This window comes from Glycine max, chromosome 9 (genome assembly GCF_000004515.6).
Source record: "Glycine max cultivar Williams 82 chromosome 9, Glycine_max_v4.0, whole genome shotgun sequence".
Taxonomy (NCBI): domain Eukaryota; kingdom Viridiplantae; phylum Streptophyta; class Magnoliopsida; order Fabales; family Fabaceae; genus Glycine; species Glycine max.
Genome location: NC_038245.2, coordinates 50,088,604 through 50,116,458, shown reverse-complemented (window position 1 = coordinate 50,116,458; position 27,855 = coordinate 50,088,604). Strand labels below are relative to the sequence as shown.

The following is a 27,855-nucleotide window of genomic DNA, read 5'->3' as shown; positions in this document are numbered from 1 at the left end:
GGCTCATGAAACCTCCAATTTTAAAAACCCCAAACTGAAATAACGATTAACCCTAATCCAAAAATTAATTAAACCCTTAAGATCAATTAGAGACTATAACAACAACTTAAATACATGCCTTATAGATAAATTGATTAACGTTGTGCAAGGGGCTGTCGATCTAGCTGACAATCAAATGTATTGAACTACAAAAACAAACTCTCAAGCACTGTCAAATAATATCGTTCAATGAAGTCACGCCGTTACTCCAATTTTGTTCTAAGATCAATTGTCAATTTTCTCTCACCTTTACCTTTTGTTCGCACAATGCAGAAAAGCAAACAACATTTCTCAATTTGACTAAGTCAAGCAATGGTAATAGGGTTGGGTCCATTCAACAACAGCTAATAAATTAAAAAATAATTTTATAAAATAATTAAATCCACTTAATTCAAATTAACACATGCAAATATTGACTAGGAAACTATCTACCATGTCACTCACCAACTTAACAGACACTTAGTGGAAGCATAACAAAAGAAACCAAAATTACATTAGTGACTTTAGAAGACTAAAAAAATAACTTTTAATTTAAAAAACTAAAAAAAATAAATTAAATTTAAAAATTAAAAACATATTTAAGCTTAATTTTTCTGACTTAAGTATCAAACTAACAATAGAATTAAGTCAATATAAAATTACCTTTTGAATACAATTTTAAGATTAAATCAAACGTTACTCATTCAAATCCAATTGAATTGATGTCAATTAAATTTCATTTTTCTCACATTAAAAGTACAATTCAACATGTGCCCGTTTCAAAAAATATAAAAATATTTTCCCCTTCGCAATTTGCAACAAGTTGACTCAACCGGAGAAAGAAACGACGGTGTAGCATTTGCGTGCGTCGCTCTGTCCTGTCTCGTTCTTCAGAAGACCAAAACCCTAACGATCTAACTCAACCAAAGTGGTTCTCTTAATCTTATCGTCTTCAATGTTTTCATTTCTCAGTTAAATTTCAAAACCAAAATGGACAATAAATCAGATCAGAAAACCTTTTATGTATGTTTTGCTGTGAATTCTTTCTCTTTGACACACCCCTGACTCCACTGAACACGTTTTGCTTTTGTTTTGTAGGTCCGTACTGCTGCATTTCCACTTGAACAAAACGGTACCGTTTTGTCTTGTTCACATTTCCACTTTCGTTGCATCTACTTGTTTCGGCTTAGTTTATTGTTGTTTAGTTGCTTTAAAGTTTTTATTTTTTATTTTTTTAAAAATAAAATTTATGAAGATGAGAAGCAATTGAGTGCAAAGATCAGACGAGAGAGATGCTGTTGATGAAGAGATTAAGAATAAGGTATTATGAAATTTGCATGACTTAAGAAACTTCAATTTCATTTATGTATGATAGAAGCTTCAATTACAATTAATTATTTCGTGCCAGGATATGCTGCTTTATGATATTTGCATAGCTAAAGAAGTATAAACTTTTTTTCTTTCTTTTTTCTACAATTGATTAACCAAAAAAACTTGACACATTTAGATGTAACAACTTACATGCTTATGCACATTAATGTTTTTTTTTTTAACGAGTACTTGTTAAACAATACGTGCGTTTTCTAACGAATACCAGATTGTTTGTTGATCAATTGCATCTATGTTTGCGCAGAGAAAATGAGTGATCTCCAAAATGTTATTGTAAGTTATTTTGAACCTGTAAACAGGTTCGGGTATATATAGAAGCTGTTTACACTTACCAGTTAGAAATGCAATCTCTAACTACCTAGTTAACCCGATAGGGTCTGTCTAGTAGTGGAGGGTTGGGGTGGTTTGCACAAGGTCCCAGGTTCAAACCTGGTTGCTGCTATTGCACACATAAAAAAAGTGTAACAGAAATGACAATAACAGAAGCTGTTAGGAACCTTGGAAAGAGAAATGGAAAATTGATATAAACAAAGGAAATGAATAATTTTATTGGACAACTATAAGAATAGATGAAAGAATTCTCCTCAAGGGTTTCCACTTTCTAATTTTCCTAATCAATCCTTCCTTCTTTGTTTCTCCCTAATTAATCTCCTTATCTTACTGACAATGTCAGAGAAGTGATTATGGAAGATATGTTCTAGAGGCTGGCAGTAGGCTTTGGATTCAAATATGCATCTGGAGGGAATCCTTAGGGAAATTAATATTCTAGTTAACTTATACCTTAAGGCACATAAGAGTTTTACAAGCAAGTTGTTATTCCTACAAACTGCAATCCTTATGACTCGAAGATCTTATCCCAAGAGCATGTATTTCTAGTCAAAGGATTAAACCTTGTTAGATATGTAGGTATTGGGTCTATATGCCCAAAGCCCATTTGTGTGTTTTAAATGTATAATCCTTGTATTCTCTTTATTAATAAAAAAAATCCTTTTTCACTAAACAAACATTGTATCTAGAGCCTAATATTTCAGAGGCTTTTTTTCCCCTGGTGACAGCCATTTTTTTTTCTGGCGTGCTCTCCTTTTCTGGTGGACACATCTCCAGCGCATGTTAGTTCTCACTATCAGAACTACCGTGTTCTCCCTCGGGCATTTTAGCTTGATCTCTTTTTCATGGTTGACCCATGGCTGGTTCACAACCTCCAAAGGGTGACCCTTCTATTTCTGCAACTACGCTGCTGTCTCTCTCCACATTGACAAACTAGATGGCAACAACTGTGACTCTTTGGCTTACGACATCAAACTTTGGCTTCGCGGTCAAGATTATCCCAAAAGCTTGATTCTATTGCTGATTCTATCCCAAAAGATTGATGCTAAGTTTGTAACATCCTCAAATCCACTCTTAGTCCTTCTCTGAAACAGATATTCCGTGCTCATGACACTTGTCAAGCTGCGTGGGATGAGGTAAAGAGTCTTTACACCAAGGACTCTCAATGCTTATATGGGATTTGCCAAAACCTCACGAGTGTCATTGCTGCTAGACAATTTGATGGTACAATGGTTGACTATTTAGGCAAAGTCAATGGCCTTCTGTTTGATTTTAATGAACTCTTGCCCTTGACTTCCACTCCTGACGAGGAACTTGAACAACTACAATCCTTCTTCATGTTATTAGCTTTGTATGGACCACTTACTGAGTATTCATTGGTTCCGGATCATATTTTGGGCTCTCCAAATATTCCCACCATCAATTCTGCATGGTCCACATTGCTGCTTGTACTGGCCAAACCATTTGTTGATGTGGATGTGCCTCCACCATATGTTGACTCATCTGCCTTGGTCTCTCTAAGTAGAGATCATGGTTAATGCCGCAAACTAGGAAAATATCATCCCAAATGCGATCATTGCCACAAGCTTGGCCCCACCATTGACATCTGTTTTGCCCTTCATGTTCGACCACCTAGGACAACCCATGTTGCCCAAGCTGCTCAAGCATCTTCCTTTGCACTCACCCTGGCACCTACAATCTATTGACACCTTGAGCCATGCTTGTTGACTTCCTTAAGTGGTATGAGGAGCGTCAGGATTCTAGTTTCACTGCTTCTATTGCAGACACAACGGATATTGGGTCACAAACACAGTCTCAGGGCATTGGTATTGTCAATCCCCTTCCCTTTTTTTTCAGTTGATAAGGTCTTCTATGTTCCTGTTTCTCCGTTTAATTTGTTATCTATCAGTCGTTTAACATATTCTCTTGACTGTATTGTCTCCTTCACCAAAGATTCTATTTTATTGTAGGACTTAAGTTCGGGTTGGACGATTGGCACCGGATGTGAGTTACATGGGCTTTATCAACTTAACACCTTTGCTCATGCTGGATTTGTGGTGGATTCTCTTCTTTTCATCCATGCTCAGTGGGGTCATCCTAGCCTTGCCAAGCTACAAAAAATGGTGCCAAGTATTTCAAAATTGTCTAGTTTGTCTTGTGAGTCTTTCAGCAACAGGGTCTCTGATTTGATCTAATCTACTTTTGCTGAAAATGTATCAAAGAGCAATATATAGTTATGCAGTCATAGAGACATTGGGTTAAACCTAGATTTTAGCAACATTTAGTTTTCTTACCTCCAATCATGACTGTTTAGTTTGTAGGGAGAGAAAAGGGTGACACAGAGGGAGAGAGAGATAGGGTTGAATACTTTTAGTTAAATTGATTCATCGTACCATACTTAGGTTATGCAGAGCATCTCTATATAAGACTCTTAATAGATTGAGTGGGAACTATTTTCCTAGTGAAAGAGAAGATGGGTGATACTTCCTAAATACTAATTTTTATGAAAGCTTCATGCATTTGACATGCGTTTAACACGTGACACATGAACTGCATGTTATTTTAACACTCCCCCTCAAGTCAAAACCTACGATGCTTTAGCTTGTCACTACATTTTTAGAAGAGAATAATATGGGATCCACTAGACTCGTTTGGAAAGGCAACATTGGGCTGCATTTGAGACCAGAAAAGGAGAATTGAATGCTCTGGCAACAGCTAGAGTGTGCTTTAGCTGAGTGTGGGGTATCAACTGGAGATTAACACAGCTGAGAGGCAGCAGATGGAGATTAATGCAGCTGAAAATGCGGCAGCAGCTGGTGATCAACACAACTGGAAAATTTAAACACCCGGAGATTGATGTTGCTGGAGAATTTTGTGAAGTTGCCAAAAAAGTCACTGATAATTGAAGCTCACTTAAAAAGATAGATGAATGTTTGGCTGAAACTTGGTAAGTTGGTATCTTTACTAGAAAGAATTGGGAAGAACTCCCCAGTTTACAGAATACAACATACGCTGCAAAACTTTGAGGGTCTGCACATCCCAATGCCAAGAGGCCCTAATTTCCTCTCACAAATGATAACATGTCCTTTCTCTTAAACCTCCACTCTTATTTATAGGCAACATGTCTTATTTTTTGACTAACTAGCCTAACTAACTAACTAACTAATTAACTAGTTAACTGATTTAGTGTAACCTAATTGGTTATCTAACAGTGAAATTATGCAGGCTTGACTATTTGAACAAGAGCAAGAGAGTAGAGAGAATAAAGCTGCTGGAAATCAAAACAGTTCCATGTTTTAAAAACTTAGTAGCAAAATTGTGACAGAACAGAATAAGTCACACATCCCGGAGGATGGGTTGTGGAGAACATCTATATATAGAGAAAGGGAGAGAGAGATAGGGTAGAATTGCTTAAGGGAAATTGATTGATTGTACAATACTTTGGTTGTGGAGAACTTCTATATATAGACTCTTGATTATTGGAGTATACTTACTTGATACTGTATTTTCTTTTTAGCTAAGTCAGTAAGTCTAACTATAGTTAGTAGTTAGACTGCTGTTAGTTGTTAGTTAGGACAACTGTGTTACAGCTGTCACTAACTAACTCAGGTTAGTTGACAGTTACATAACTGTAACTGTTATATAAACAGAATTGTAAACTGTTTTCAGTTGGGTTGAATTCCTCAATACAATTCTCTTACTCCTCTAAATCTTTTATTGATAGACTGTAAGTTTCGTAGGGAAAGAGTTAATGGGTGCTACTTACTATATTCCACACATTATTCTAACAGTGACAATGAGAGCAAATGAAATTATATGCCAATGAGACTGAACAATGTTGAAAAATGATGGTGACTCAGACTGCGAAAAGAGGGAGTGATAGAACAAATCACTCAAGTTAGAGAAATTTCAGATTTGGGGAAAACAAAACTAGGGAAAAATTATGTGCTAGTGTGAACAACACTGTAGTTAGCTAATAACAAAATTTTACTCTTAATGGTAGTTTATGGTACAACGGCTCTGACTGCTTGAATTTGCCTAATCAAACTTAAATATTGAAATGAAACCACTAAATTATCATGGCAGTTATAACTGCTGTTTATAATTAAAATGTGTTTTAATACTTCAACTTTTATATTTGTAGTTATAATAATCTAATGAATGAATAAATAAGGACAATGTTATCAATTCAAATGAAATTAAAACTTAAATTCAATTAAGTTTATTTCAATTTATAAAAGTGTTTTTAAATTAAACCAATTCTAATGTTTAAATCTTTTAATGTGTGTAGTATTTTCCAATTTGCAATTTGCCAGCTCAGCCAATTGGAGAACGACATGCACTGTGTAGCATTGGAGTGTGTTGCTTGTTTTGTCCTAGAGGCCAAGAGCCCAATAGCCAGTACAACCTATAAAAGCATCTCTTATCCGTGTAGCATTGGAGTGCATTGTTTGTTTTGTCCAGGAGGCCAAGACCCTAGTAGCCAACCCAGTCCCTGAAAGGGGCTCTTATCGTTCTGTTCCTGTCATTTTTGATCTCCAACATAAAATTCCCGATGGGCAATAAATCAGATCCCAAAGTCTGTTTCGCTCATGACTGTCAATTTGTTTATTTTTTGGTGAATTCTTTCTCTTCGAAGATCGTGATTACTAAACAATACTTGTTTTCATTGTTTTGTAGGCTGGTGCTACTGCTGTGCCACCTCCCCGAATTGGTATTGTTTTGTTTCAGTGTTCAGTGTTTGCTCATCTGTAATTTACATTTACACACTTTCTAATATTATTTTGATTCCATTTTGTAGATTCTTCTTTGGGCTTAGTTTATCTACTGTTTAGTTGTTTTTCATTTTCAAATTGTTAAAATTTATGCAGGGAAGAGAGAGGGTGAGAATGAAGATGAGCAGCAAGTCAATGCAAAGAAGCATAAGAGACATGAGGTTGCAGAGGAGCAAAGGATTATGGATGAAATTGTTTCAGATGATTCCTTTGAAGATTTTGAACCAGATAAGGTATTTATTTGACATGGGTATTAGAATTTTATTTGATCCATAATAGACTTTAATTTTGTGCCAGTATAGGTATAATGATGTTTTTTATTTTCCCTGTTTGTGTTTTATTTTTGTTTTGGGCTAGAATCCTGAAGCTAAAAAAGACTCCCTCAGTAAACAGGAGAAGAAAGGCAAACCTGATAGTGCTAACTGTTCCGGTTCTTTGGAGTCATTGGCTGATGGTTCTGAGGAGGGTAAAGTGAGTAAATGAATTTCTCACAAAGATGCAACTATTGAACACTTTTAAATTGATAGAAGTTGCTTTTTTGATGGTTGGAATGCTTTGGGTGTGTGGCTATGATTTCTTGTTATTGTTTTTGAGCACCAAAATCCTAAGAGGATCGATCTAATGCTAGATAGAAGAAATTTTAATCAAAGTCAAATCTCTCTAGAGTATAACAATGGTCTTGATTCTTACAGAAGCTTTGATGAAGGCATCACAAACACTGAGTGATTGATTTCTATGTCATTGGTTGGTTATTTTACTATAATATATGAATAAAGGAGCATTGATTAATGCTTGGAAAATGAATTACTCTGTTTATTTGTGTTGGAAAACTGCCTTAATTGTGGTCACCCCGTGTCAGCCTTAGTTGCAGCCTCTTTAGAGGCTGCCTTAATTGCATCTTCAAAGGTGGTCTAGAGATATTTTGCTTAAATAGAGCTTATAAAGTTTGGGTTGTCCTTACAAGCTGGTTTTGTGGGGTTGAGTTAAGCCCTTTGACCAAATTCTAAGAATTTGTAATTCAGTTAGAAAGAATAATAGATGTAATTGAGTTTGTATGGTACTCATGTATGATCCAATTATTGAAATAGAGACTTAACAAATATGGCAGTGTTGGTGGATAGCATTAACCTGGTTTATTTGGTAGGATAGGAATGGGATAGTTTTCTCAATTTTTTTTTATCAGCAAAAGTATATATATATTATATAGAATATTAAAAATAGTACAAGCAGTACTGTTGTATATACATCCTAGCATTTGCAGGGTGCAGAACTGTGGTGACCTAATACATGCTAACCAAGTTGAATTAGGACACCAAAGATCTGGCTAACCGCTAGGTACCCATCCAGCCTAACTTGTATTATAGAAACTATCCCCCCTCAAGACAAAACTATCCCTAATGTTACTGGACCATGAGTGAAACGGGATATCAAATCCTTTCTCCAGATTTTTAAGCCAGGTCCAGCAATAAAATAGAGCATCCTCCATCAGTGTTGGATGATGCAATCTTCTTGTGTTGGTCATGGTTTAGGAATATGGAAAAGGGTTTTGTAATGCATTTTAATCAATGGTCGAGTAATTTGAGAGAGGTATTTTGTAATTCTAGGGAGGGAAGCATACATAGGACCTGGGTAGCCTATAGCTTACAATATGAGCAGCTTATGGTTAGCTAATTCGACTTTTCAAGCTTGTATTAGGAAACCATATGTCTGCTGAACTTCAAAAATTTGTATTCTCAGTACCCGTGGTACTTATATATATATATACTAACTTATCTTTGCTGATAAAAAAAAATGGCTTCACCAAGACTAGGTCGTTGGCAGTGATTCTTTACAGGATGACAAATGGTCTATTTGGTGCCTTGTTTTGCTATATCTGGAAGACAAACTGATTATGTTGAGTTTGACAAAGTTTATATCACGTGTCAATTTCAGGGTAATATGGATATTGATGAGGGTAATCATTCTGAAGAATGTAATGAAGAAACACTAGAGAAGATGCAAGTTTTGGTATATAAATTGCTCACTGGACCAACTTTTACCTGCTATATATGTAATGGTGTTTTGTTATTTCTTTATATCTTTTAATTGCTTTTCAATCTTATTCTGTTCTGAAGATGGATGCTGCATCAAATGCTCAACAATATGATTTAAAAAATGTTGAAAATGATTCTTTCAGTAATAGTTCAGATGATCACAATGAAAGTGATGACAATGGCTCTGATGTTATTGAAAAGCCACATATGGTTACAAATGTGACAATCTTGGACATTGTACATATTCTTACTTTGGACATGGCTCAGAAACTATGAGAAAGATTTTGTAACTCATTACAATCAGTGGTCATCTAACCTTGGAGAGGCTTTTGTTTTTAGACAAGGGTAGAAGTCATACTGTATTGGCAGCTGTATAAATATGCTTTCCAATTTGGTTCCCATCGAGACTGCTGTCTAGTCTGTCTTTGGGAACCATTTCACTGGATCTTATTGTAACCATGGTACCCCTGGTACTTGGCTTCATTTCTTATATATATATATATATATATATATATATATATATTTATCTTTGCTGACCAAAAAAAAAATTGTTTATTTTGAAAGTTAAATATCTTATCACCTTTCTTTTTATTGCAGCCTGTAAAAAGTTCAGAGAACAGTGAGAAAGGAATTGAGGAAAAAGACCCTAAAGCTCCTCAAGAAAATGTAATCATTTCATAATGAATTTCCTTAGATCTGCTAAAAGTTCCATTGTTATGAGTTATTGGAATATATAGTTGACTTGTGTGAAAGATGTTAGGGACGTGGAGATGGTTGGTACTGCTTCTGTAATTGAACAATATCAAATCAGTCATATAACATGTTATTTCCTGAAATTTTGCAGCCTAAAATGCTAGCTACACCAAATGAACGAAATGCTGGATCGAAGACAATAGTTACTAGAAACTTGTCATACAGTGTGGAACGAGCTGATTTGTATGTATTATTTTTCATGCAGGTGCTTGTTGATTATTTTCTGTTCTATTTTTCTAATTTCAAAATTATTCAGGGAAAATCTTTTCAAAGAGTGTGGAGAAATTGTTGATGTTCGTCTACATACGGATGCTGAAGGGAGGTTTAGAGGCTTTGGACATGTTGAGTTTGCAACAGCAGAAGCAGCACAAAACGTAAGCTTTGTGACCTTATGTTTGTGTAAATAATTTTAGAACTGCCAAAGGCTTTTCATGGATAGTTGTACCTTTGCAAGCAACAGTTCCATTTACTTATCAAGGATAAAATTTTAATAATTTGATTTATTGAAATATTTTTCTCATTCCTAGTGCTTTCAATGAATTTGATTCCTGAGGCAAATTGCCACCCTGTACTTAGCTGTGGTTGAGGCTTTATTGTTGTTGATATTGCTAACTTGCAATTTTTTCAGGTGTGGTACTGGTATGTATATATATATATATATATATATAGCCTTGTCATTGAAATCTAATGTTGGATTGGCATTATAATTGTGCGTATGTTTGGTTCATGTGTGAATATCATTGTATTGTAGATGGGAGGTGCATGACTATGCAGTGGAAAGGAAGTGCCTCCTGATCGGTTTTGTAAAACTGTATTGTACCTGTTGAGAATCAATTTTAAATATTATGTATTTATTTTATAACGGAAACAGTATATAATTTGTAGGCACAAAATCTCCTATGATCAATTGTATGTATTATTTTGAGACTATATAATAAAGTCACCGCCGTGTATTTTAGATACATGGTATTCACCAAATCTGTCCCTTTGTTTTCCTTTTCAACATGGTTTCCTTATTATGGAGGGTTGACATTGATATTTCCAGGGTTTCTTACATACATACATACATACATACATATATATATATATATATATATATATATATGTTTTTTTTTGTTCAGCAAAAGATAAGTATATGTATATATATGAAATGAATCCAAGTACCTGAGGTACCATGATTACACTAAAAACCAGTGGAATGGTTCCCAATACAGACTACACAGCAGTCTCGATATATATGTGTATGGTTGGGTGTATATTACACACACACACACACACACACGTAAGTCGATACATACTTATGTGTGTATATATATTTAGATTCACAAATACATACATACATACATACATACATACACATACATATATAGTTTGTATGGCATGTGTTGCTATGCCTTGTCATCATCTTTGCTTTTATATTGTACTGAGTACCTCTGGTACTTCATATATTCATATATATATATATATATATATATCTACTTTTGCTGAAAAAAAAAAATCTTTGCTTTTATATTGAACCCCTGTTCTGAGTGAAGTCATTTACCTGAGAATTAATTATTGCTTCTGTAATCACAGGCTCTTCAGTTAAATAATACAGAATTGTTAAGATGTCGAATCAGAGTTGTTATAGCTCCACAAAAGAATAAGCATAGAAGGTAATTTACAGGTCTAATAAAACTGTTCAAGAGCATCCTTCTTTTTACTGTCTGTTGACAAATTTCCCACCCAATAACATTACAAAAACATTCTCAAGTTGAATTGAAGAACACTTTTTTTTGTTCCCATGCATTTGCAAGGATTGTCGTGTCTAGTTATGAATATACTTTTTGTTACTTGGATAAGCTTAAAAAAACAAGGCACTCTCTTGACATTTTTTTAAATGTTTCATAAATTACTTTTTCTATTGCATGAGAAAAACATTAAAACAGTTTTATTTTGTCATAAGCTTGTCTAACTATTATAATTTTCAAAACATATTTTATTATTAAAAATAGGATTAATTATGTATTTAGTCCCTGAACTTTTTTAGAATTCTGTTTTTAGTTCCTGAACAAAAGTTTGACCTGTCAAAGTTTCTAATTTTTCCTTCTGGTGCCAATTTTGTTCCTTGACGTTAATTTTCACCATTAAATGATGATGTGACATTAATGTTTTTAATATTTTTTTACGTTTTGTGGAGGCTCATTTTTTGGCAGTTCTAAACCGCCAGATAATGCTTCATAATAGTCTTTAATGAATAGAAACCATTTTTTGGCAGTTTAAATACTGCCAAAAGTTGCTTCTCTCTTCTTCAGCAAGTGAGAGCCACTTCCACTTCCATAACCTTCAAATTGCAAATCACAACACAATGAATCAACAAATTCTAATTCATGCACACATTAAAATTTTTTCCAATTTGTTAGGATAAAAAGAGAAGGGAAAGTTAGTTAAGATGGTTAGACTATTAATGAGTTAGTTAGTTAGTTAGTTAGAGGGGTTGATTAGATATATATAAGAGAAGAAGGATAGGAGAAAGAGAGTTTTTTTTGTCATTGTAAATTGAGCATTAGCTCTTTTTGAAAGGAGAAATCCTTTGTGAAGGGGGAACCATTGGAGGAGAGTTTTCTCTCCTATTTCTGTTCTTTTTTTACCAGTCAATAAAATTCTCTTTTCTTTCTCATTTCAATTCTTGGTTCCTAACAATTGGTCCAACTTGCTGGATCTTTGAGGGAGAACTGGTGTTAGAGATGGAGGAAGCGCAAATTTGGGGTAAGGGGGAGCTGCCAGCATTTGTGGGGGAAGACCCAATTGGTTGGATTGCTAAGGGCTGAAAAATTCCGAGGTACAAGAAATTCCTTCATTCCTTAAGCTGCAATTCTTGGTTCCATAACACAATCCAATTACGAAGATTAACATTTTGTGAAAAGTTCCTATGATATGCTAACAAAGGAAAATGAAAGATAAATTGGTTATGAAGATTTTGAGTGATTCAAAATGAAAGATTCCTATTCCTATGTATGCTGACAAAGTTTGTGAAAAGTTTTCCAGTTATAATGAAAATTTTCTCTTTCATTTACTTTCAAAGATTAATTAAATGAAAGGGAAATTCAATGATAGAGATAAAGACTCGAAGTACTTTTGCTTGTTCTACTGACGAGTTAAAAAGCTGCGTGGAGAAAATTTTCAATGAAACAAAATTGGCTCTTTGTGAGATCTCGATGGACCACCATCGAAACCATCGAACCAGAATTCGTAACCATTAACACACAAATCACCATGTCAGATTTGAACCCCTCTCTCATGCACGTTTGCTAGCACCACCAGAACCATTGCAATCGCATAGTGCCGTCATCCCTCTCGATGTGTTCTGAAACATTCATCACTTTTTTTGTATGGATTACACCATCAGTGACCTGGATTGGAGGTGACAGATGCGTTGGGGTGGATCTGATGGCCTTCGGGTTTCAATGCTCGTTGCAGCTGCGTTTTGCATCACAGGTCAGTGGAATCCATGGAGGCCGTGAGGTTTAAGAAATTTTGCAAAGGTAGAATCCAGGGAGTGCGGATCTGGTTCAGCGATTGCTGTTTAGGGTTCGAAGTTTGGGAGTTTGGAGAAACAAAATCGAAGAGGGTCGGGTTTGGGCTTGTGGGTCGTGAGTGGGAGGGATTTGGGTATTAGTGACTAGAGTGTGCCAATTTTTGGCGGTTTTAAACCACCAGAAAACAAGCTGTCACAAAACGTAATAGAATATTAATAAAATTAACACCATGTCATCATTTAATGGTGAAAGTTAACTGCAAGGACCACAACTAGTAACAAAAGGAAAGATTAGGGACTTTGACTAGTCAAACTTTTGTTCAGAGACTAAAAACATAATTTTGAGAAAGTTTAGGGACTAAAAACATAATTAACCCTTAAAAGTACATTATTTTTAAAACGCAAACAAATGAGCCTATAATCTCTTATTTTGGCTCTTTTGAATATGTTGCCTTATGCCCACATCTCTTTGCAGTTTCCATGTTATTTCTAGCAACTCGAGTCACTCATTTCAAAGGAGTGAAGGAACTCAGCCTGTGAAAGGTTCAGAGATTTCAGGGGACTGTGAACAAGAAACTGAGGTAAAAACCTCCTGAACTTGTCTGAAGAGTGTAAACATTTCATTATGCATATACCTAGGGCTGCTGACTTGTTTGAATACCTTGTAACATCAATATTATATCGTAGAATGTTGTAGAGTATCTTAGAAATTATCTCTTAGGATTAGTTTATATAATTTCATAGCTTCCATGATTAATATTGTATGATTTGTTTCCTTATTTCGTTAGGATTATTAGTATAAATAGGGGTGAGTGTTTTAGGTTTTATCATCACCTTATCTTATTATAAATTATAATACAACACAATACGCAAGTAAATATTATTCATTAGTATCTTTTTTTTGTATTCTCTCCCTGCATTCCTAAAATATCATAATTTCAACTTAACTTTGAAGTATATACTCCCTTCAGTCCTTACCCAATTAACTAATTCACAAGGATTAAGAAAATTAGTTAATTTAGGTAGTAACATTAAATTTGTCCTAAGTTTACATGTTCTTTAAATAAATACCCTTAACATTAACAAGACATACTCTTATTCTTTTTTTCAAATAATTTTATTGACTTCAATTCTGTCAATCTCTTTAATCAGAAATAGATTTATTGCTTTAATTTTTACTGGCAATGTATGTGAAGAAGCGAAGTAAAGTTTAAAAATTCTCTCTATAGTCTATACAAGGCAAAGTTAGACTCCCAAAGAGCCCAAGACATATTGCACCCCACCTACTATTTATTGAACTCAAATGACTAATAATTAAGGATATTTTTGTAAATATAAGACTAATGAATATGCATTACTCTTATAGTGAAGAAATAATTAATGTAGCAGACATTCTAGATTAGTTCTTATAAAAAGGACAAAACCAATCCTCTAATTTGGTTCTTATAAAAAGGGAGTAGTTGACTTGAGTGAAAGAGGTTAAGGATATGGAGATGATTGATGCAGCCTCCATCAGAAAGAAAGCTATAACTGAACAGTATTCCCTCTCCCTGCAATGTAAACCATCAAATCTGTCATATAATATGTTGTTTCCTGGAATGTCACAGCCAAAACTAATTGCTACTTGCAAAGAACCAAGTGCTGCATCAAAGACAATATATGCTAAAAACTTGGCATACAGTATGGAGCAGGATGATATGTATGTATTATTTTTTTGTGCTGGTGGTTTTTGATTATTTTCTGTACTGTTTTTCTAATTTCGATATTGTTCAGGGAATATCTTTTCAAAAATTGTGGAGAAATTGTTAGTATCCGCCTACATACAGATCATAACAGGCGGTTTAAAGGCTATGGACATGTTGAGTTTGCAACCACAGAAGCTGCACAAAAAGTAAGCTATATCATCTTGTGTGGCCTGTGCAAATCATTTTAGAACTGCCAAAATCATTTCAAAGATACTTGTATTTCACTTGTAAAGTTTTAACAAATTGGTTTATTGAAATATTTTTCTCATTCATCATATTTTCAATGAAATTTATTGAATTTAATAACTAAAGCAAATTGCTACCCTGTAATTATTTGTGGTTGAGGTTTTATTTTTGTTGATATTGCTAAACCTGCATTTTTGACAGGCGTGGTATTAGTTCACGTTTGTGTATAGCCTTGTCTTTGGAATCTAATGTTGGGTTGGCATCGTAAATGTGCATATATAAATATCTGGTTGATGTGTGAATATCGTGATGTTGTGGATGGGATGTGCATGGCTGTGAGAAAAAGGAGAAATTCCTCCTAATCTGTTTTTTTGTAAAAATGTGTTCAACCTTCGATTGTAAAGATCCTATTGCCCTGCTGTTGCTAGAATTAGCATTTGAATTTCCAGTCGAAGCCAATGGTTCTAAAATGTGGGTAGAGTGATGTTCAATGGCCCAACTTGAATATGATTGAACTGGGTTATACCCAGAATCCACAACCTGATTTGACACTCATGGTTTTGGGTATTCAGTAACTGGGTACAAATGAATGATTTGCATATATTGGAGCAGTTTTTGTTGGCTGTTTTGGAACATCACCGAGAGTTTCTCCAAACAACTCATCCTCTATGGATCATGCAAGGCAGATTGCCCTTTGAACATTTTACGGGTTGTGTTTTTACCTTATGATAACATTGCTTAACCCATTCATAAAATATCCCAAAGCTTCTTCCAGAATTTCTAATAATTGTGCAAGCAACATTTCAAACTGCTGCACATAATCTCCAACCTATATTGTTTGATGGATAGTGGGAAGTTGGACGTAAGGATTCCTGCTCCACTTCTGGAAAATATCTTGAGCAATTCTGCAGTCAGTGTTTCCCAATTCACATCTTAAGCAGTCTCTTTTTCAAATACTGAAACCAATGCATAGCAGTGTCTCCATACACACAGGCCAGAGGCACCTCCTTCTCTGATCTTGCGTTTTGAATATTGATATACTCTTCTGCCTGAGCAACCAATTGGATCACTTCCATCAAAATTGGGCAATTCAGTCCTCTGTACTACTGGTTTGAGTGTTTCAGTATATTCAACTCCATCGTCAGTGGAATTTGCATCCATATGTTCTTGAGGATGTTTCAAGAATTCTTGAATGGCTAGGACTTCCTGTGTCAAAATCACCAATCTTCAAAGTGTTTTGCTTCATCCATTCCTTTAACAAAGCGCATAACTAATCAAACTATCAACTTTCCTTTTCATTTCATCAATGTTCTTTTGAATTTCGTCTACATTCTTCCCCATGGTTTTAAGATGATGAATCATGGTCATTGGTCAGAATTGGATCTTCTCAACTCCTCACTGGATTGCCAAATCAATTCCACTTGCCTTTCCGAGCCTTCCACTCTCGAGTACATCCTCGTAGATGGCATTTGGCAGGATGGATCAATTATTAGATGGCTTAAATATGTTTTTAGTCCCTCAAAGATAGGCCATTTTTGTTTCTGGTCCTCCAAAGTTAAATTTGCTTTTTTAGTCCCTGAAATTCAAAAAAAACTTTTTTAGTCCCTCTACACAGACGTTCCAAACCGGGAATAAGGAATTTGCAATTTTTGGCAGCTTTTGACCGTCAAAATTCAAAATTCAATTTAAATTTTAAAACCTTAAAAAAGAGTTAGTTTCCACTGTCAGATCAAACACTTTTCCTCTGCTTCGATTTGGAAAACAAGGAATAATAAGATTTTTCAGGGGATACTGCATTCTCTCCGTGGAACTTTAGTCCATAGGTGGGCATCAGGTGGTTGTGCTTGTTCGCATTGGGGCTTCTCTTCTTCATGGGTGTGGAGTACACACTCCTCATGGTGCCGCTGCTGTCGCCACCCTTCGGCTTGGGCTTCCTCGCCACACACTCCTCGAGCTGTTGCCACATCTCAACATGCTCTTGGTCGTGCTCAATACGGTACGACGCTTAAACTCCCTCCAGATCTAAACGAATTGGGGCACTTTTTCTGGTTTTGGATTTTGTTGTGGTTAATTGGGGGATTGAATTTATTCGAAGGAAATGCAAATTGGAGCACTGTTTTTGGTTTCAGATTTCTCCATTTAAACTCCTTCCAGATCTGAACGAATTAGGGCACTTCTCTTCACTGCGTTCGGATTCAAGGTCCCTCCATTTAAACTCCTTCCATTTAAACTTAGTTCAACAACACTATTTCAAATTCAAGGTCCCTCCACCATATGGATTTGATGTTGTCTCGAGATGCTTCATTCAACTATCTCCAGCCACCATATTTGGACTCTAACACCCTGGCCCACAATTCCCCTTGATGCTGGAACAAGTTCCATTTCCATTTTGCGAGTAGTGCCAAGTCGAATGTGGGTATGTCCTTGATTCCGAGTCCCTCATTCTCCTTTGGAAGGCACACTGTCTCCCATTTGATCCAGGCTATTTTGTTTTGGTCATCACCTCCACCCCATAGGAATCTCCTCTGTAAACGCACCAGCTTGTCCACCACCTTTTTGGGAACCCTGAAAAAAAAAAAGAAATAAATAGGAATGGATGTTAAGACAGACTGTATGAGAGTCACTCTCCCCCTGAAAGATAGGAGTCTTTGCCTCCATTTCGCTAGTTTTTTCTCACATTTACTGATAACAGGGTCCCATGTCTGACACTTTCTTGGATTTGCTCCAATAGGAATACCAAGGTACATAAAAGGAACGGACAACAGACTACAGTTGAGGTAATGTGCTGCCTCAGACTTCCACTCTTCCAGCATGCCAAAAGCTCCAAAGCTGCTCTTTGCAAAATTAATTTTGAGACCTGATATGAGTTCAAAAGTCCTCAAAATCGCTTTGATAACTCTGACATTCTCCATAGATGCCTCTCCAAAGAAAATTGTGTCATCCGCATATTGTAGAATGCTGATTTTCACCTTGTTCAAGCCTACTGGGAATCCCCGAAATAGGTTTTTCCCCATAGCTTGTGACATCAGCCCATTTAGTGCCTCAGCTACAATATTAAAAAGTAGAGGTGCTAATGGGTCCCCTTGTCTAAGTCCTTTATGAGGGAGGAACTCAGATGAGGGGCTCCCATTTACCAAGATTGAGATAGATGCGGATTTTAGACACCCTTCAATCCACTGTATCCATTTTGAACAAAAACCCATCCTCCTCAACATGTAGATCAAAAAGTCTCATGAAACTGAATCGTAAGCCTTCTCGTAATCAACCTTGAATACCATGCATGGCTTTTGACTCCTTCGAGCTTCTTCAACCACCTCATTTGCTATCAGCACACTATGTAGCATATGTCTTCCCTTTATAAATGCGGATTGCCTTTCATCTATGATGAGATGCATGACCTGCTTCAGTGTATTAGCCAAGATCTTAGCCACTATCTTGTATATAAATGATTTTACTAAAATAGAAACTTGATTGGGTTTTCTGTCCAATTATTTTGGTGTACATTGCTAATGCACTCCAACTGAAAAATGGTTGAGTGTATATTAGCAAACCCCACATATATATATATATATATATATATATATATATATATATATATATATATATATATATATATTGCCCTGTCAATGCCTCATCATGATCTGTGGGCTATGTTTGTTGAACCCTTGTTCTATGCAAAGACATTTAGCTGAAAATCAATTTTCTTTTGTAATCACAGGCTCTTGAATTGAATAATACAGTATATCTGGGACGTCGTGTTGGAGTTTTTATAGCTAAAGGAAAGGGTGAATATACCTCCAATAGAAGGTAATGTACATATATAATGAAACTGTGCAATTGCTTGCCTCTGGTCTGTTTGTTAATTAAATTCCACTTACTAGCACTAGTGTACATTTCTTACGAAACATGTTCATTTGGAATTGGAGGATATTTTTATTTTTCCCATTCAATTTTTATTTTATTTTATTATTTAAATTTTAATTATGTACTCTTTTGTTTAGGGTTCTTGGGTAAGCTTTGCATAGATCGAAGAGAGAATGAGTAGAGAGAAAGAGACATGTGAGAAAACTGTAATTGGACACCCTTCAATATATAGTGATCCTCATATTTATATAACTAGGTGAAAGGAGTAGTGCATAAGAACATGTGAGCCGAGCCCATATACTCAAAACAGAATCCTAATTGCTTTTATTATAATAGCTCTTAACACTTCCCCTCTAGCTGGAGCATAAATATAGTTGAAACGGCGCTGATTTTATTAATTTGTGTCATGCAAATTACATTCTCTAATCATGTTGGAGACATGGACTGATTGACGGCATTTGCCAACAGCGGAAGCAATGGACAAGAGGTGAAGAACACCGGATGGTGATAGGCTGAGTGGGATTGGACCTGCTCTGATACCAACTTAAGATTAATGCATTTTCATAATGGTGCTTGAGTGAATAATCTCACTCTGCATATATATACATATATATTATATAGGATTTACCAACATACACCCTTATTTTTAGTATGAGTGCGTTAGCAAACTATAACTAAAAAATATCTGAGAATACGCAATGATGTAGCTGGCTAACACACTCATACTAAAAAACAAGGATGTGTATGTTAGCAAATGCTTGTGGGGTTTGCTAATGTACACACCCTTGTTTTTTTAGTATGAGTGCTCATAAACTGCATTTTCTAGCTTATATGAAATAGACTAAAACATTTTTTTCCGGAAAACTTATCTAATTATTATAGTTTTAAACATTTTTTTAATCAGGAAAAATTACTCATTCAGTCCCTATATTTGTTCTAACCTTACTTTTTAGTCCTTACACTTAAAAATCATTCTTTTTAGTCCCTCTAACAGAACTCTAACAGAATCTATGGAGAGAAAAGTAAAACTATAGAAAAGAGAAGAGAAAATATTATTGGCAACTGAACTTTGTGTTATAACTCAGTATATATAGGCTTAGATAGTTATGACAGTTGTTAACAACTAACTAACTCAGAACCGAAAACTAACACCTAACTAACTCACTTAACTGAGAGTGCAGTTGAATACTGCAACTCTCTGTACAATACTCTAATACCCTCTACTTATTTTGGTTCATTTCTATATTGTCCCCTGGTGCAGCGGTAAAGTTGTGCCTTGGTGACTTGTTGGTCATGGGTTCGAATCCGGAAACAGCCTCTTTGCATATGCAAGGGTAAGGCTGCGTACAATATCCCTCCCCCATACCTTCGCATAGCGAAGAGCCTCTGGGCAATGGAGTACAGAGTTTTTTTTTTTTTTTTTCTATATTGTCCCCTGTGCCAATATATTCTCATTTCTGTTTCCTTGTTAATATTTTTAGCAACTGGAGCAAGTCATTCCACCAGAGTGAACAGACTAAGCCCATCAAAAGTACAGAGAGTTCAGAGTACTGTGAGGAAGAGGTTGAGGGAAAAGCCTCCAATAGTTCTTGGGAAAGTGTAAGCATTTCGTTATGCATTTGCTTATATGAATTATTGGAGTATATAGTCGTCTTGTGTGGAATGGTTAGGGATGTGGAGATGGTTGGTGCTTCCTACATTGAAAAGAAAGTTGTAATTGATCAATATTCTATGTTATTTCCTGGAATTTTGCAGTCTAAAAGAGTAGCTACTTTGAAAGAACAAAATGCTCCATCAAAGACAATATATGTCAAAAACTTGTCATACAGAGTGGAACGGGCTGATATGTATGTATTATTGTTCATGCAATTACTTGTTGATTATTTTCATTACATTTTTTTATAATTTCAAAATTTTTCAGGGAAAATCTTTTCAAAGAATGTGGAAAAATTGTTGATGTTCATCTACATAGGAATCCTGATGGGAGGTTAAATGGCTTTGGACAAGTTGAGTTTGCAACAGCAGAAGCTGCAAAAAAAGTAAGTTACTTTTGTGACTTTATGTAGTTTGCAAATGTTAGAATTGCCAAAAGCATTTGAAAGATAGTTGTATGCTACCTCTAATAGCAAAGGATTCAAGTTAGTTGATTACTCTTAAAATGTGGGTTTGAGCCTAACTCAACCCCAAAAGCTAGCTCATAGGGTGAGGGTTGCCCCTCACTTATATACTCTATCTTGGCCTTATCTCTAGTCAATGTGGGACTTGGGTTTTTCTATACAATTACAATGATCTTATTAAAAATCTTTCTAGAAAATGAGTTGCAAACAGTTTTGTTATATAATGCATTTTGATAATGTGGAACTAACAAGTTGTAGAAAAGGATTGTATTTCACAACTTGATGTTTGATTACAAGGCAACTGTATAGGTAGGGAATTAGGTCAACAGCTGTACATTAATTTATGCCCAGAAACCGGGGGACATAATCTCATCTTAAATGTTGACGGACTAATCACAGAAAGAATGTAGGGGAGATCTCTAAAATTAATAAAAGAATCTGCTCCTAGCTGTTACAAGGAAAACAGAATCAGAGGATTCTGTCTATTGCTGCAAATCAGGAATCAATCACCTTAAAATCAGGAACTAATCACCAAAAGTGTTGTGAAATAAGTTCATCTAAACTTTTTTAACTCATGCAATGGTATATTGTTCTAACCAGCTCACAGGTTGCAAATTCTATACTGCTTGTTAACCTGGTCATTTCTTGTAAAGCCTAACACAACATTGCCGAGCCTTTGTCTGTGCCTAATACAAAATTGCCAAGCCTCATCTCACTATGTGCTATTGGCTAAATGCATCATTTGACCCTATGTCTTTGCATTCCAATTAGTTGTGAATCTTGTGATGGAGGTTTGACATTGATATTTCTAGGCTTTCTTATATATATATAGTGCCTGTGTCTCTATGCCTCATCATTTGTGTTATGGTTATTATAGCCCTGTTCGGTGGGAAGACATTGAGCTGACAATCAATTTGTTTTTTGTATCACAGGCTCTTGAGTTGCATAATACAGAATTGTTGAGACGTCCCATTGGAGTTGATTTGGCTGAAGAAAAAGGTGAATATACCTACAGTAGAAGGTAATCTACATATCTACTCCTATATATAATAGAACTGTGCAAGAGCATGCCTCCTGTCGCTGTCTGGTGACAAATTTTTCTGCCTAATTGCACTAGTGTAAATTTCTTATAGCATAGCATAGCCATTTTGAACAGGAGAACATTTTTGTTTTTCCTGTGCATTTGCATTGTAATGTGTATGTTCCTTTTGCATTGGGTGCTTGGATACACTTTGCAGTAAACAAAAGCACGTTTATGATATAGTTTTCTTTTTAGCATTTTTTCCTAATCATTTTAGTTAAACTCTCCTCTGGCTTTTTTTCCTAACTAGTTATCTTGTGAAAAAAAAAAAAACAAAACACAAAAACAATTTTTTTTTTGGAAGGCAGAAAATATATATTATTAATAAGAAACACAGCAGTACCAGAGGTACTGGTGAAATATGAACAAATACAAGACACCTATGGTGCCACCCTCCAAAAACAAAGAAAAAAAAGCTAACCAGGACCCCACCACAGAATATAAAGGTACCCAACCCAGATTAACCAAAAGACTCCGAAATATTGGAAGACCAATGGTTAAAAGGAATGTTGAAATCTTTCTCTCTAACTTTTAACCAGGACCAAGCTAGGAATAAAGCATCATCCATCACTTTGGATGAGTCAAAAGGATTGCCCTGGAAAATCAATAGATTCCTATGCTGCCATATAGAACTAGTTAATGCAATCCACCGTGCACACCATCTGCTATGATTTCTCCCTGCACCAAAACCATCACAGAATTGGACAAAATGAGTTGCTGGAGAAACTGGAAGTGCTCCTACAACCTGAGTCCACCTCATGGATTCCCACCATAAGCCTCTAGTCGTTTTGCAGTTGAAAAACAGGTGACCAGCCTCCTCCTGCTCATTCCCACAGAGAGGACATTCAGTTTCCTGAATGGACACATTTCTTCTAAGAAGGTTACTCCTAGTGGGAAGCCTATCTTTAATAAGTCTCCAAGAAAAAACCGCAGCCCTTGGGGGGATTTTCAACTTTTTCTTGTTAGCTTTTTGTTTTTTCTTTCTTTTATCAACATCATAAATGCTTTTAAACATGTGTTATTAATTAAAAATGTATTTTTTAAAGAACATAGAGATGACCCATTAGTCTCTTGTATTGGTACATTTCTGTATCTTGTCTTATTCCCACATCTTCCATTTGCTGTTTCCTTGTTAACAATTTTAGCAACTGGAGCAACTCATTCCAGAAGTGTGAAAGAGATCAGTCTCCAACTGTATTTGTGACGGGTTTTGATAGTTCCCTTCCGGCAGAAAAGGTAATTTTTCCTCTTATCATTTTGATCTGTTACACCACTTTCTGCACAGAATTGCATGAATCTCTTCCTATTGCATCATTGTTTGGTTTAACTCTATTTAATGTCTGCTTTTTTCTTTCAGATAAAAGCTAGCCTAGAAGAACATTTTGGTTCTTGTGGAGAGATTCAAAGGATATCAATTCCGACATTTCATGATTCTGGTGCTGTTAAGGGGTATGTTTCTTGTTATGCTGCAAGTTAGGTTATAATGTGCTGTTGAATGTTTTGACATGGTACTGTAGTAGAATTCATGGTACAATGAGAATTGAGAGAAACTGTAACTTTGAATTATTATTACAAATGAGTGAATGCAAGGATACAATATGTATGTTGATCTATTAGAGTTGCAGTCAATTATGACTGATTTGACAGCTAAAAGCATTCCTAACTAACAATCTGAACAGACTATCAACAGAGATATGTTGTCCCCTGCACAGGCCCACTTAGAAAAACAAGGTGTAGGCCCACTGGGCTAGATCCACTAATCACTCTATATCCAACACCCCCCCCTTAAGCTCAAGGTAGTTGACATAGGACAAACTTGTTGAACACTTTGAGCTTATCTCTGAGAGCTTTAAACCAGACAGAGGACAGAGGCTTTGTGAGAGCATCTCCCCACTGATCATGAGGTGGAACATGATAGACCAGAAGGCTTTCGTTGAGAACCTTTTCCTGAATGAAGAAGATACTGAGCTCCATGTGTTTAGTACGAGAGTGGAGCACTGGATTGTCAGATAGAGCCACCATGCTAAGGTTGTCACAAAGAACCTTAGGTGTTTGAAATCAATGAATTCGGACTGGTGGTACAAGAAGGGGTATATTTGCTTGCTTGTTAAGGAGACTGCCTAGAGGCAAATTTTATTTTCTCAATATCTTACCTCAACTTGATAAATTCACTTAGTTCACACAACTCTTGTGATCATGCCTTTGTGGAAGTTATCTAGAGATAATGTAGTAATCTCCACATGGATAATGTGAGATTTATTTTATTTTCTTTATTTTGTTGTTACATTTACTTTTTTATCTACCTTATTTTTACAGATATAATTAGCTCTTTGTTGAACTTGAAATGTTTGAGTATGAAAATATGCACACAAAAAGGATCCTCAGCCTTAGTTTGCTGGGAGATGTATATATATATGTGTGTGTGTGTGTGAGAGAGAGAATTGATAGATAGTACAAAAAAGTTCATGATGAAGGGGTTACAGCCTAGCCTATGGTGACAGATTACGGGACAGCTTCTAAGAGCTTCTACAAGCTTCCATAACAAGCTATAAAACACTACAAGCTTAAACATGTGCAAGAATTAGTGTGTATTGCATTCCTATCTCAAATTTTATAATTTACAGGTTTGCTCACTTGGGGTTCAAGGATGTTGTCAGTGTGAGGAAAGCTCTACATCTTGATCAAAATGAGTTAGGAGGTTTCCACTTGAGAGTCGAAAAAGCAAAGCCTCGACGTGAAAACCAGGGTATAGGTGGTGGTAGAGGTGGTGGTGGTGGTCATCAGTTTGGTGGAAGGGATGGAAGTGGCTATACCAGCAGAATGGGTTGGGGACGAAGTGGTGGTGGTGGGTGGCATTCTCTTCATTTTTCTGATGAAGGCACAGGTATTTCATTTTTCTACAATTAGCTTTTTGTTTCCTTGTGTTAGAGTATGTTGGTATCAACGTTCTGAATTCCTTGTGTTACTATAGGTACCTGACTCTCATGTTGTGTTTGCGTCGTTCTGTTGTCAGTTGTAACAGAATACAACTGATCCTGTCAGTTGCTCCTATATAAATCAAGCCTTACCTGTAAGATTCAGATTGGTGAATATTGAAATTAGTTACTTTTTCCAAACTTATGCTCTGTTTGGTAGAGAAGATGGAAATAAAGAGGATGAAAATATAAGAGAGATATTTGAATTAAAGTAGAGCGTAGGAGGTGTGGGATCCACACTATTTCTCTCCCCCCCTGCCTCTTTCTTTCCTTCCAAACAAAGCATTAGTTTCTCTCAAAATTCCTTTCCATTTTTTTTTGTTTCTTTTGTTTCCTCACATGGTGTTGCAAGCATTCTCTAAGGCCTGGAATTCCAGATATGATTGAAACTCTGTTATAGAACCCAACTCATAAATCTGCAAATTTAATTTATGATTATGTTATTTGAATTAAGTTATCATAGTTTATCCTTAGGATTAAGTTATTTGAATTCTGTTGTCATAGCATATCATTAGGATTTTTCTATTTTTAAATCTGTTTCAGGGAGTTGTTTAAGGGAGATGATAATAAATATGGGTCTTAGAAATTGGTTTTAAGGCCTAACTCAATCTCAGTGTGTCTCCCAAAAGACAAAGGGGGTCTAGGCATAAAGGATCTAAAGACATTCAACACAGCATTGCTTGGAAAGTGGAGATGGGACCTATTTCAGCAGCAAGGGGAACTATGGGCTAGAATACTGGATTCTAAATATGGTGGATGGAGATCCCTGGCTGAAGGAATAAGAGGCAGCAATGAATCTCCATGGTGGAAGGACCTAATGATGGTGCTTCACCAACAGCAACGGAGCACTGCCCTTAAAAATGAAATAGCATGGAGGGTGGGATGTGGAGACAAGATTAGGTTCTGGGAGGACTGCTGGACTGGCGCCGATGTACCATTAATGGCAAAATATCCTAGACTGTATCAAATTTCATGCCAACAATAGCAATTCATCAAGCAGATGGGGAGCCACACAGATGCAGGCTGGGAATGGAATTATATTTGGAGGAGATCCTTATTTGATAATGAAGTTGACATGGCTGATGGATTTTTAGGGGAGACAACACAGACAACAATCCAACCACATAGAGCAGATACTTGGGTTTGGAAACCTGATCCAAGTGGACAATACTCAACAAAAAGTGCGTATGATCAGCTCTTGGGAGAATCATTGGGGGGGAACCTGGATGGAGCTTTTGAGGAACTATGGAAACTTAGGATCCCAGCCAAAACAACATTTTTTGCATGGAGGCTAATCAGAGACCAATTGCCAACGAAGTCAAATTTGCGAAGGAGACAAGTAGAGGTAAATGACATGATGTGCCCATTTTGCAAAAATAAGGAGGAGGATGCAGCTCATTTATTCTTCGATTGCAGCAAAACCTTACCTTTATGGTGGGAGTCCTTGTCTTGGGTGAACATCTTGGGCGCATTCCCGCAAAATCCGAGGCATCATTTTCTGCAGCATGGCAGTGGGAATGTTGGTGGGATCAAACCCAATAGATGGAAGTGCTGGTGGGTAGCTTTAACATGGACCATCTGACAGCAAAGGAATAGGATAGTTTTTTTAAATGAAACCTTCAATGGAAGCAAGTTGTTGGATGATGCAATATTCCTAGTATGGACATGGCTCAGATCCATGGAAAAAGATTTTGTACTGCACTTCAACCGTCCAGTAACCTAAGAGAAGGTTTTTGTACTTAGGAAAGGATAGTAGTTGCTGGACATATGTAATATTTTATAGTGTGGCTAGCTCGGTTCCTTCTCAGATTTCTTAGTCTGGCCAAAGGAACCAGCTGTCTACCTAATCTCATCGTGTATCTTTAGTACCACTGGTACTCTCATATATATATATATATATATATATATATATATATATATATCTAATTTTGCTGAGCAAAACAAATTACTGTAGGTACCTGACTGCTATGTTGAGTATATAAGCATTTTTATGTCGTAACAGAATACAACCAGTACTGTCAGTTGCTCGTATTTAAATCAAGCCTTCCCAAGATTTAGATTGGTGAATAATTCTGATTGGTTTCCCATGTTTTCTCCCGCCTTAGATTTCTTAGATTTCTGTATTGAATCTCCTGTTGTACTGATAAATATCACTGCTGCTAGATTGATTCTTGGTTCTGAGGAGCCAGACAACCTCATGTCGTTCATGTTTTAACTATGCTTAAATTACTCTTCTACATTTTTACCCTTCTAGTATTGTCTCAACAAATTATTTTTACAATTTATGTGGTATCATCTGTGGCCTCATTCATTGCTTTAACCATGCTTAATTACTCTTCTACATTTTTACCCTTCTAGTATTGTCTCAGCAAATTATTGTATTATAATTTATGTGTATCATGTGACCTCATTCATTGCTTTAGAAGCTACACTTGGGCTATCATGTTTATCATGTGACTTCAATAGTTATCTTCAATTCTCGTATTTTTAATACCTTGGAAATATCAGTAAATCTTATACAAAAATGAAGTATTTTAACGTGTGATTTAATCATCTGCTTGAAGAATCATGATTAGCATAACTGTTTACTTCCTCAACTATTGCGTCATATATATCATTTCATTTTCTGATGATTTTTTCTCGTGATTGTCATTTAGGGAGGAAGACCCACTCTTACTCATGACAACTATTGCAGTAGATGTTGCAATTTTTTTGGTGGGTTAATTGCAGAGTTTTGGGATTTGTGCAACAGTGTCAATTGGATTGCTTTTGTGGCTACCTGGTCTCTGCAGTAACCAGTTGGAATTGGAAAATTGGGGGTGTTAAACCGAACTAAATTGCTGTAAATCCTATATCCGATATAAAAAAATAAATTAAAAACTGATTAAACTAAAAACTAAAACAGCCGCATATTTTTTTTTAGTTCGGTTCAATTTTTGGATCTTCCAAAAACTGAACCCAATCAAATTGAACCGAACATTATATATGGATTTTACGTAATGTATGTTTTGGTGTACTATAATTTTTAACTTTTGATGGTTTCAATGTGATTTATAATGTATTTCTTTTTTGTAA

The 27,855-nt window shown here is 35.8% G+C and overlaps 1 protein-coding gene across 15 annotated transcripts; it reads left to right on the top strand.

Annotated features, from left to right (window-relative positions):
* Positions 1-806: 806 nt before the first annotated feature.
* On the top strand, positions 807-27,855 carry LOC102664796 (nucleolin 1). Of its 15 annotated transcripts, none has more exons than XM_014762474.3 (26): positions 807-946; positions 1,117-1,150; positions 1,274-1,339; positions 2,463-3,560; positions 3,705-3,891; positions 6,026-6,313; positions 6,415-6,448; positions 6,606-6,742; positions 6,867-6,980; positions 8,442-8,516; positions 9,140-9,208; positions 9,387-9,478; positions 9,552-9,669; positions 10,871-10,950; positions 13,288-13,393; positions 14,420-14,511; positions 14,586-14,703; positions 18,462-18,550; positions 20,089-20,206; positions 20,363-20,454; positions 20,529-20,646; positions 21,657-21,745; positions 22,951-23,041; positions 23,163-23,254; positions 24,430-24,689; positions 25,324-27,487. In XM_014762474.3, exons 6-26 carry the CDS (start codon positions 6,290-6,292, stop codon positions 25,374-25,376), a joined length of 2,061 nt encoding a protein of 686 aa, XP_014617960.1. In that variant the 5' UTR covers positions 807-946; positions 1,117-1,150; positions 1,274-1,339; positions 2,463-3,560; positions 3,705-3,891; positions 6,026-6,289; the 3' UTR covers positions 25,377-27,487. The 15 variants fall into 15 exon arrangements, 13 of the variants coding, with proteins under 13 accessions (XP_014617960.1, XP_014617959.1, XP_014617958.1 ...); XM_014762478.3 differs by having other exon boundaries at positions 825-1,041; XM_014762473.3 differs by lacking the exon at positions 2,463-3,560 and having other exon boundaries at positions 3,705-3,857; positions 6,051-6,313.

Coding starts and splice junctions, on each gene's coding strand:
- LOC102664796 (XM_014762475.3), top strand. CDS start 6,290: ATGGGCAATAAATCAGATCCCAAA. Junction 9,479..9,551: donor AGTGTGGAACGAGCTGATTT/GTATGTATTATT, acceptor AAAATTATTCAG/GGAAAATCTTTTCAAAGAGT. Junction 21,746..22,950: donor GAATATACCTACAGTAGAAG/GTAATCTACATA, acceptor TAACAATTTTAG/CAACTGGAGCAACTCATTCC.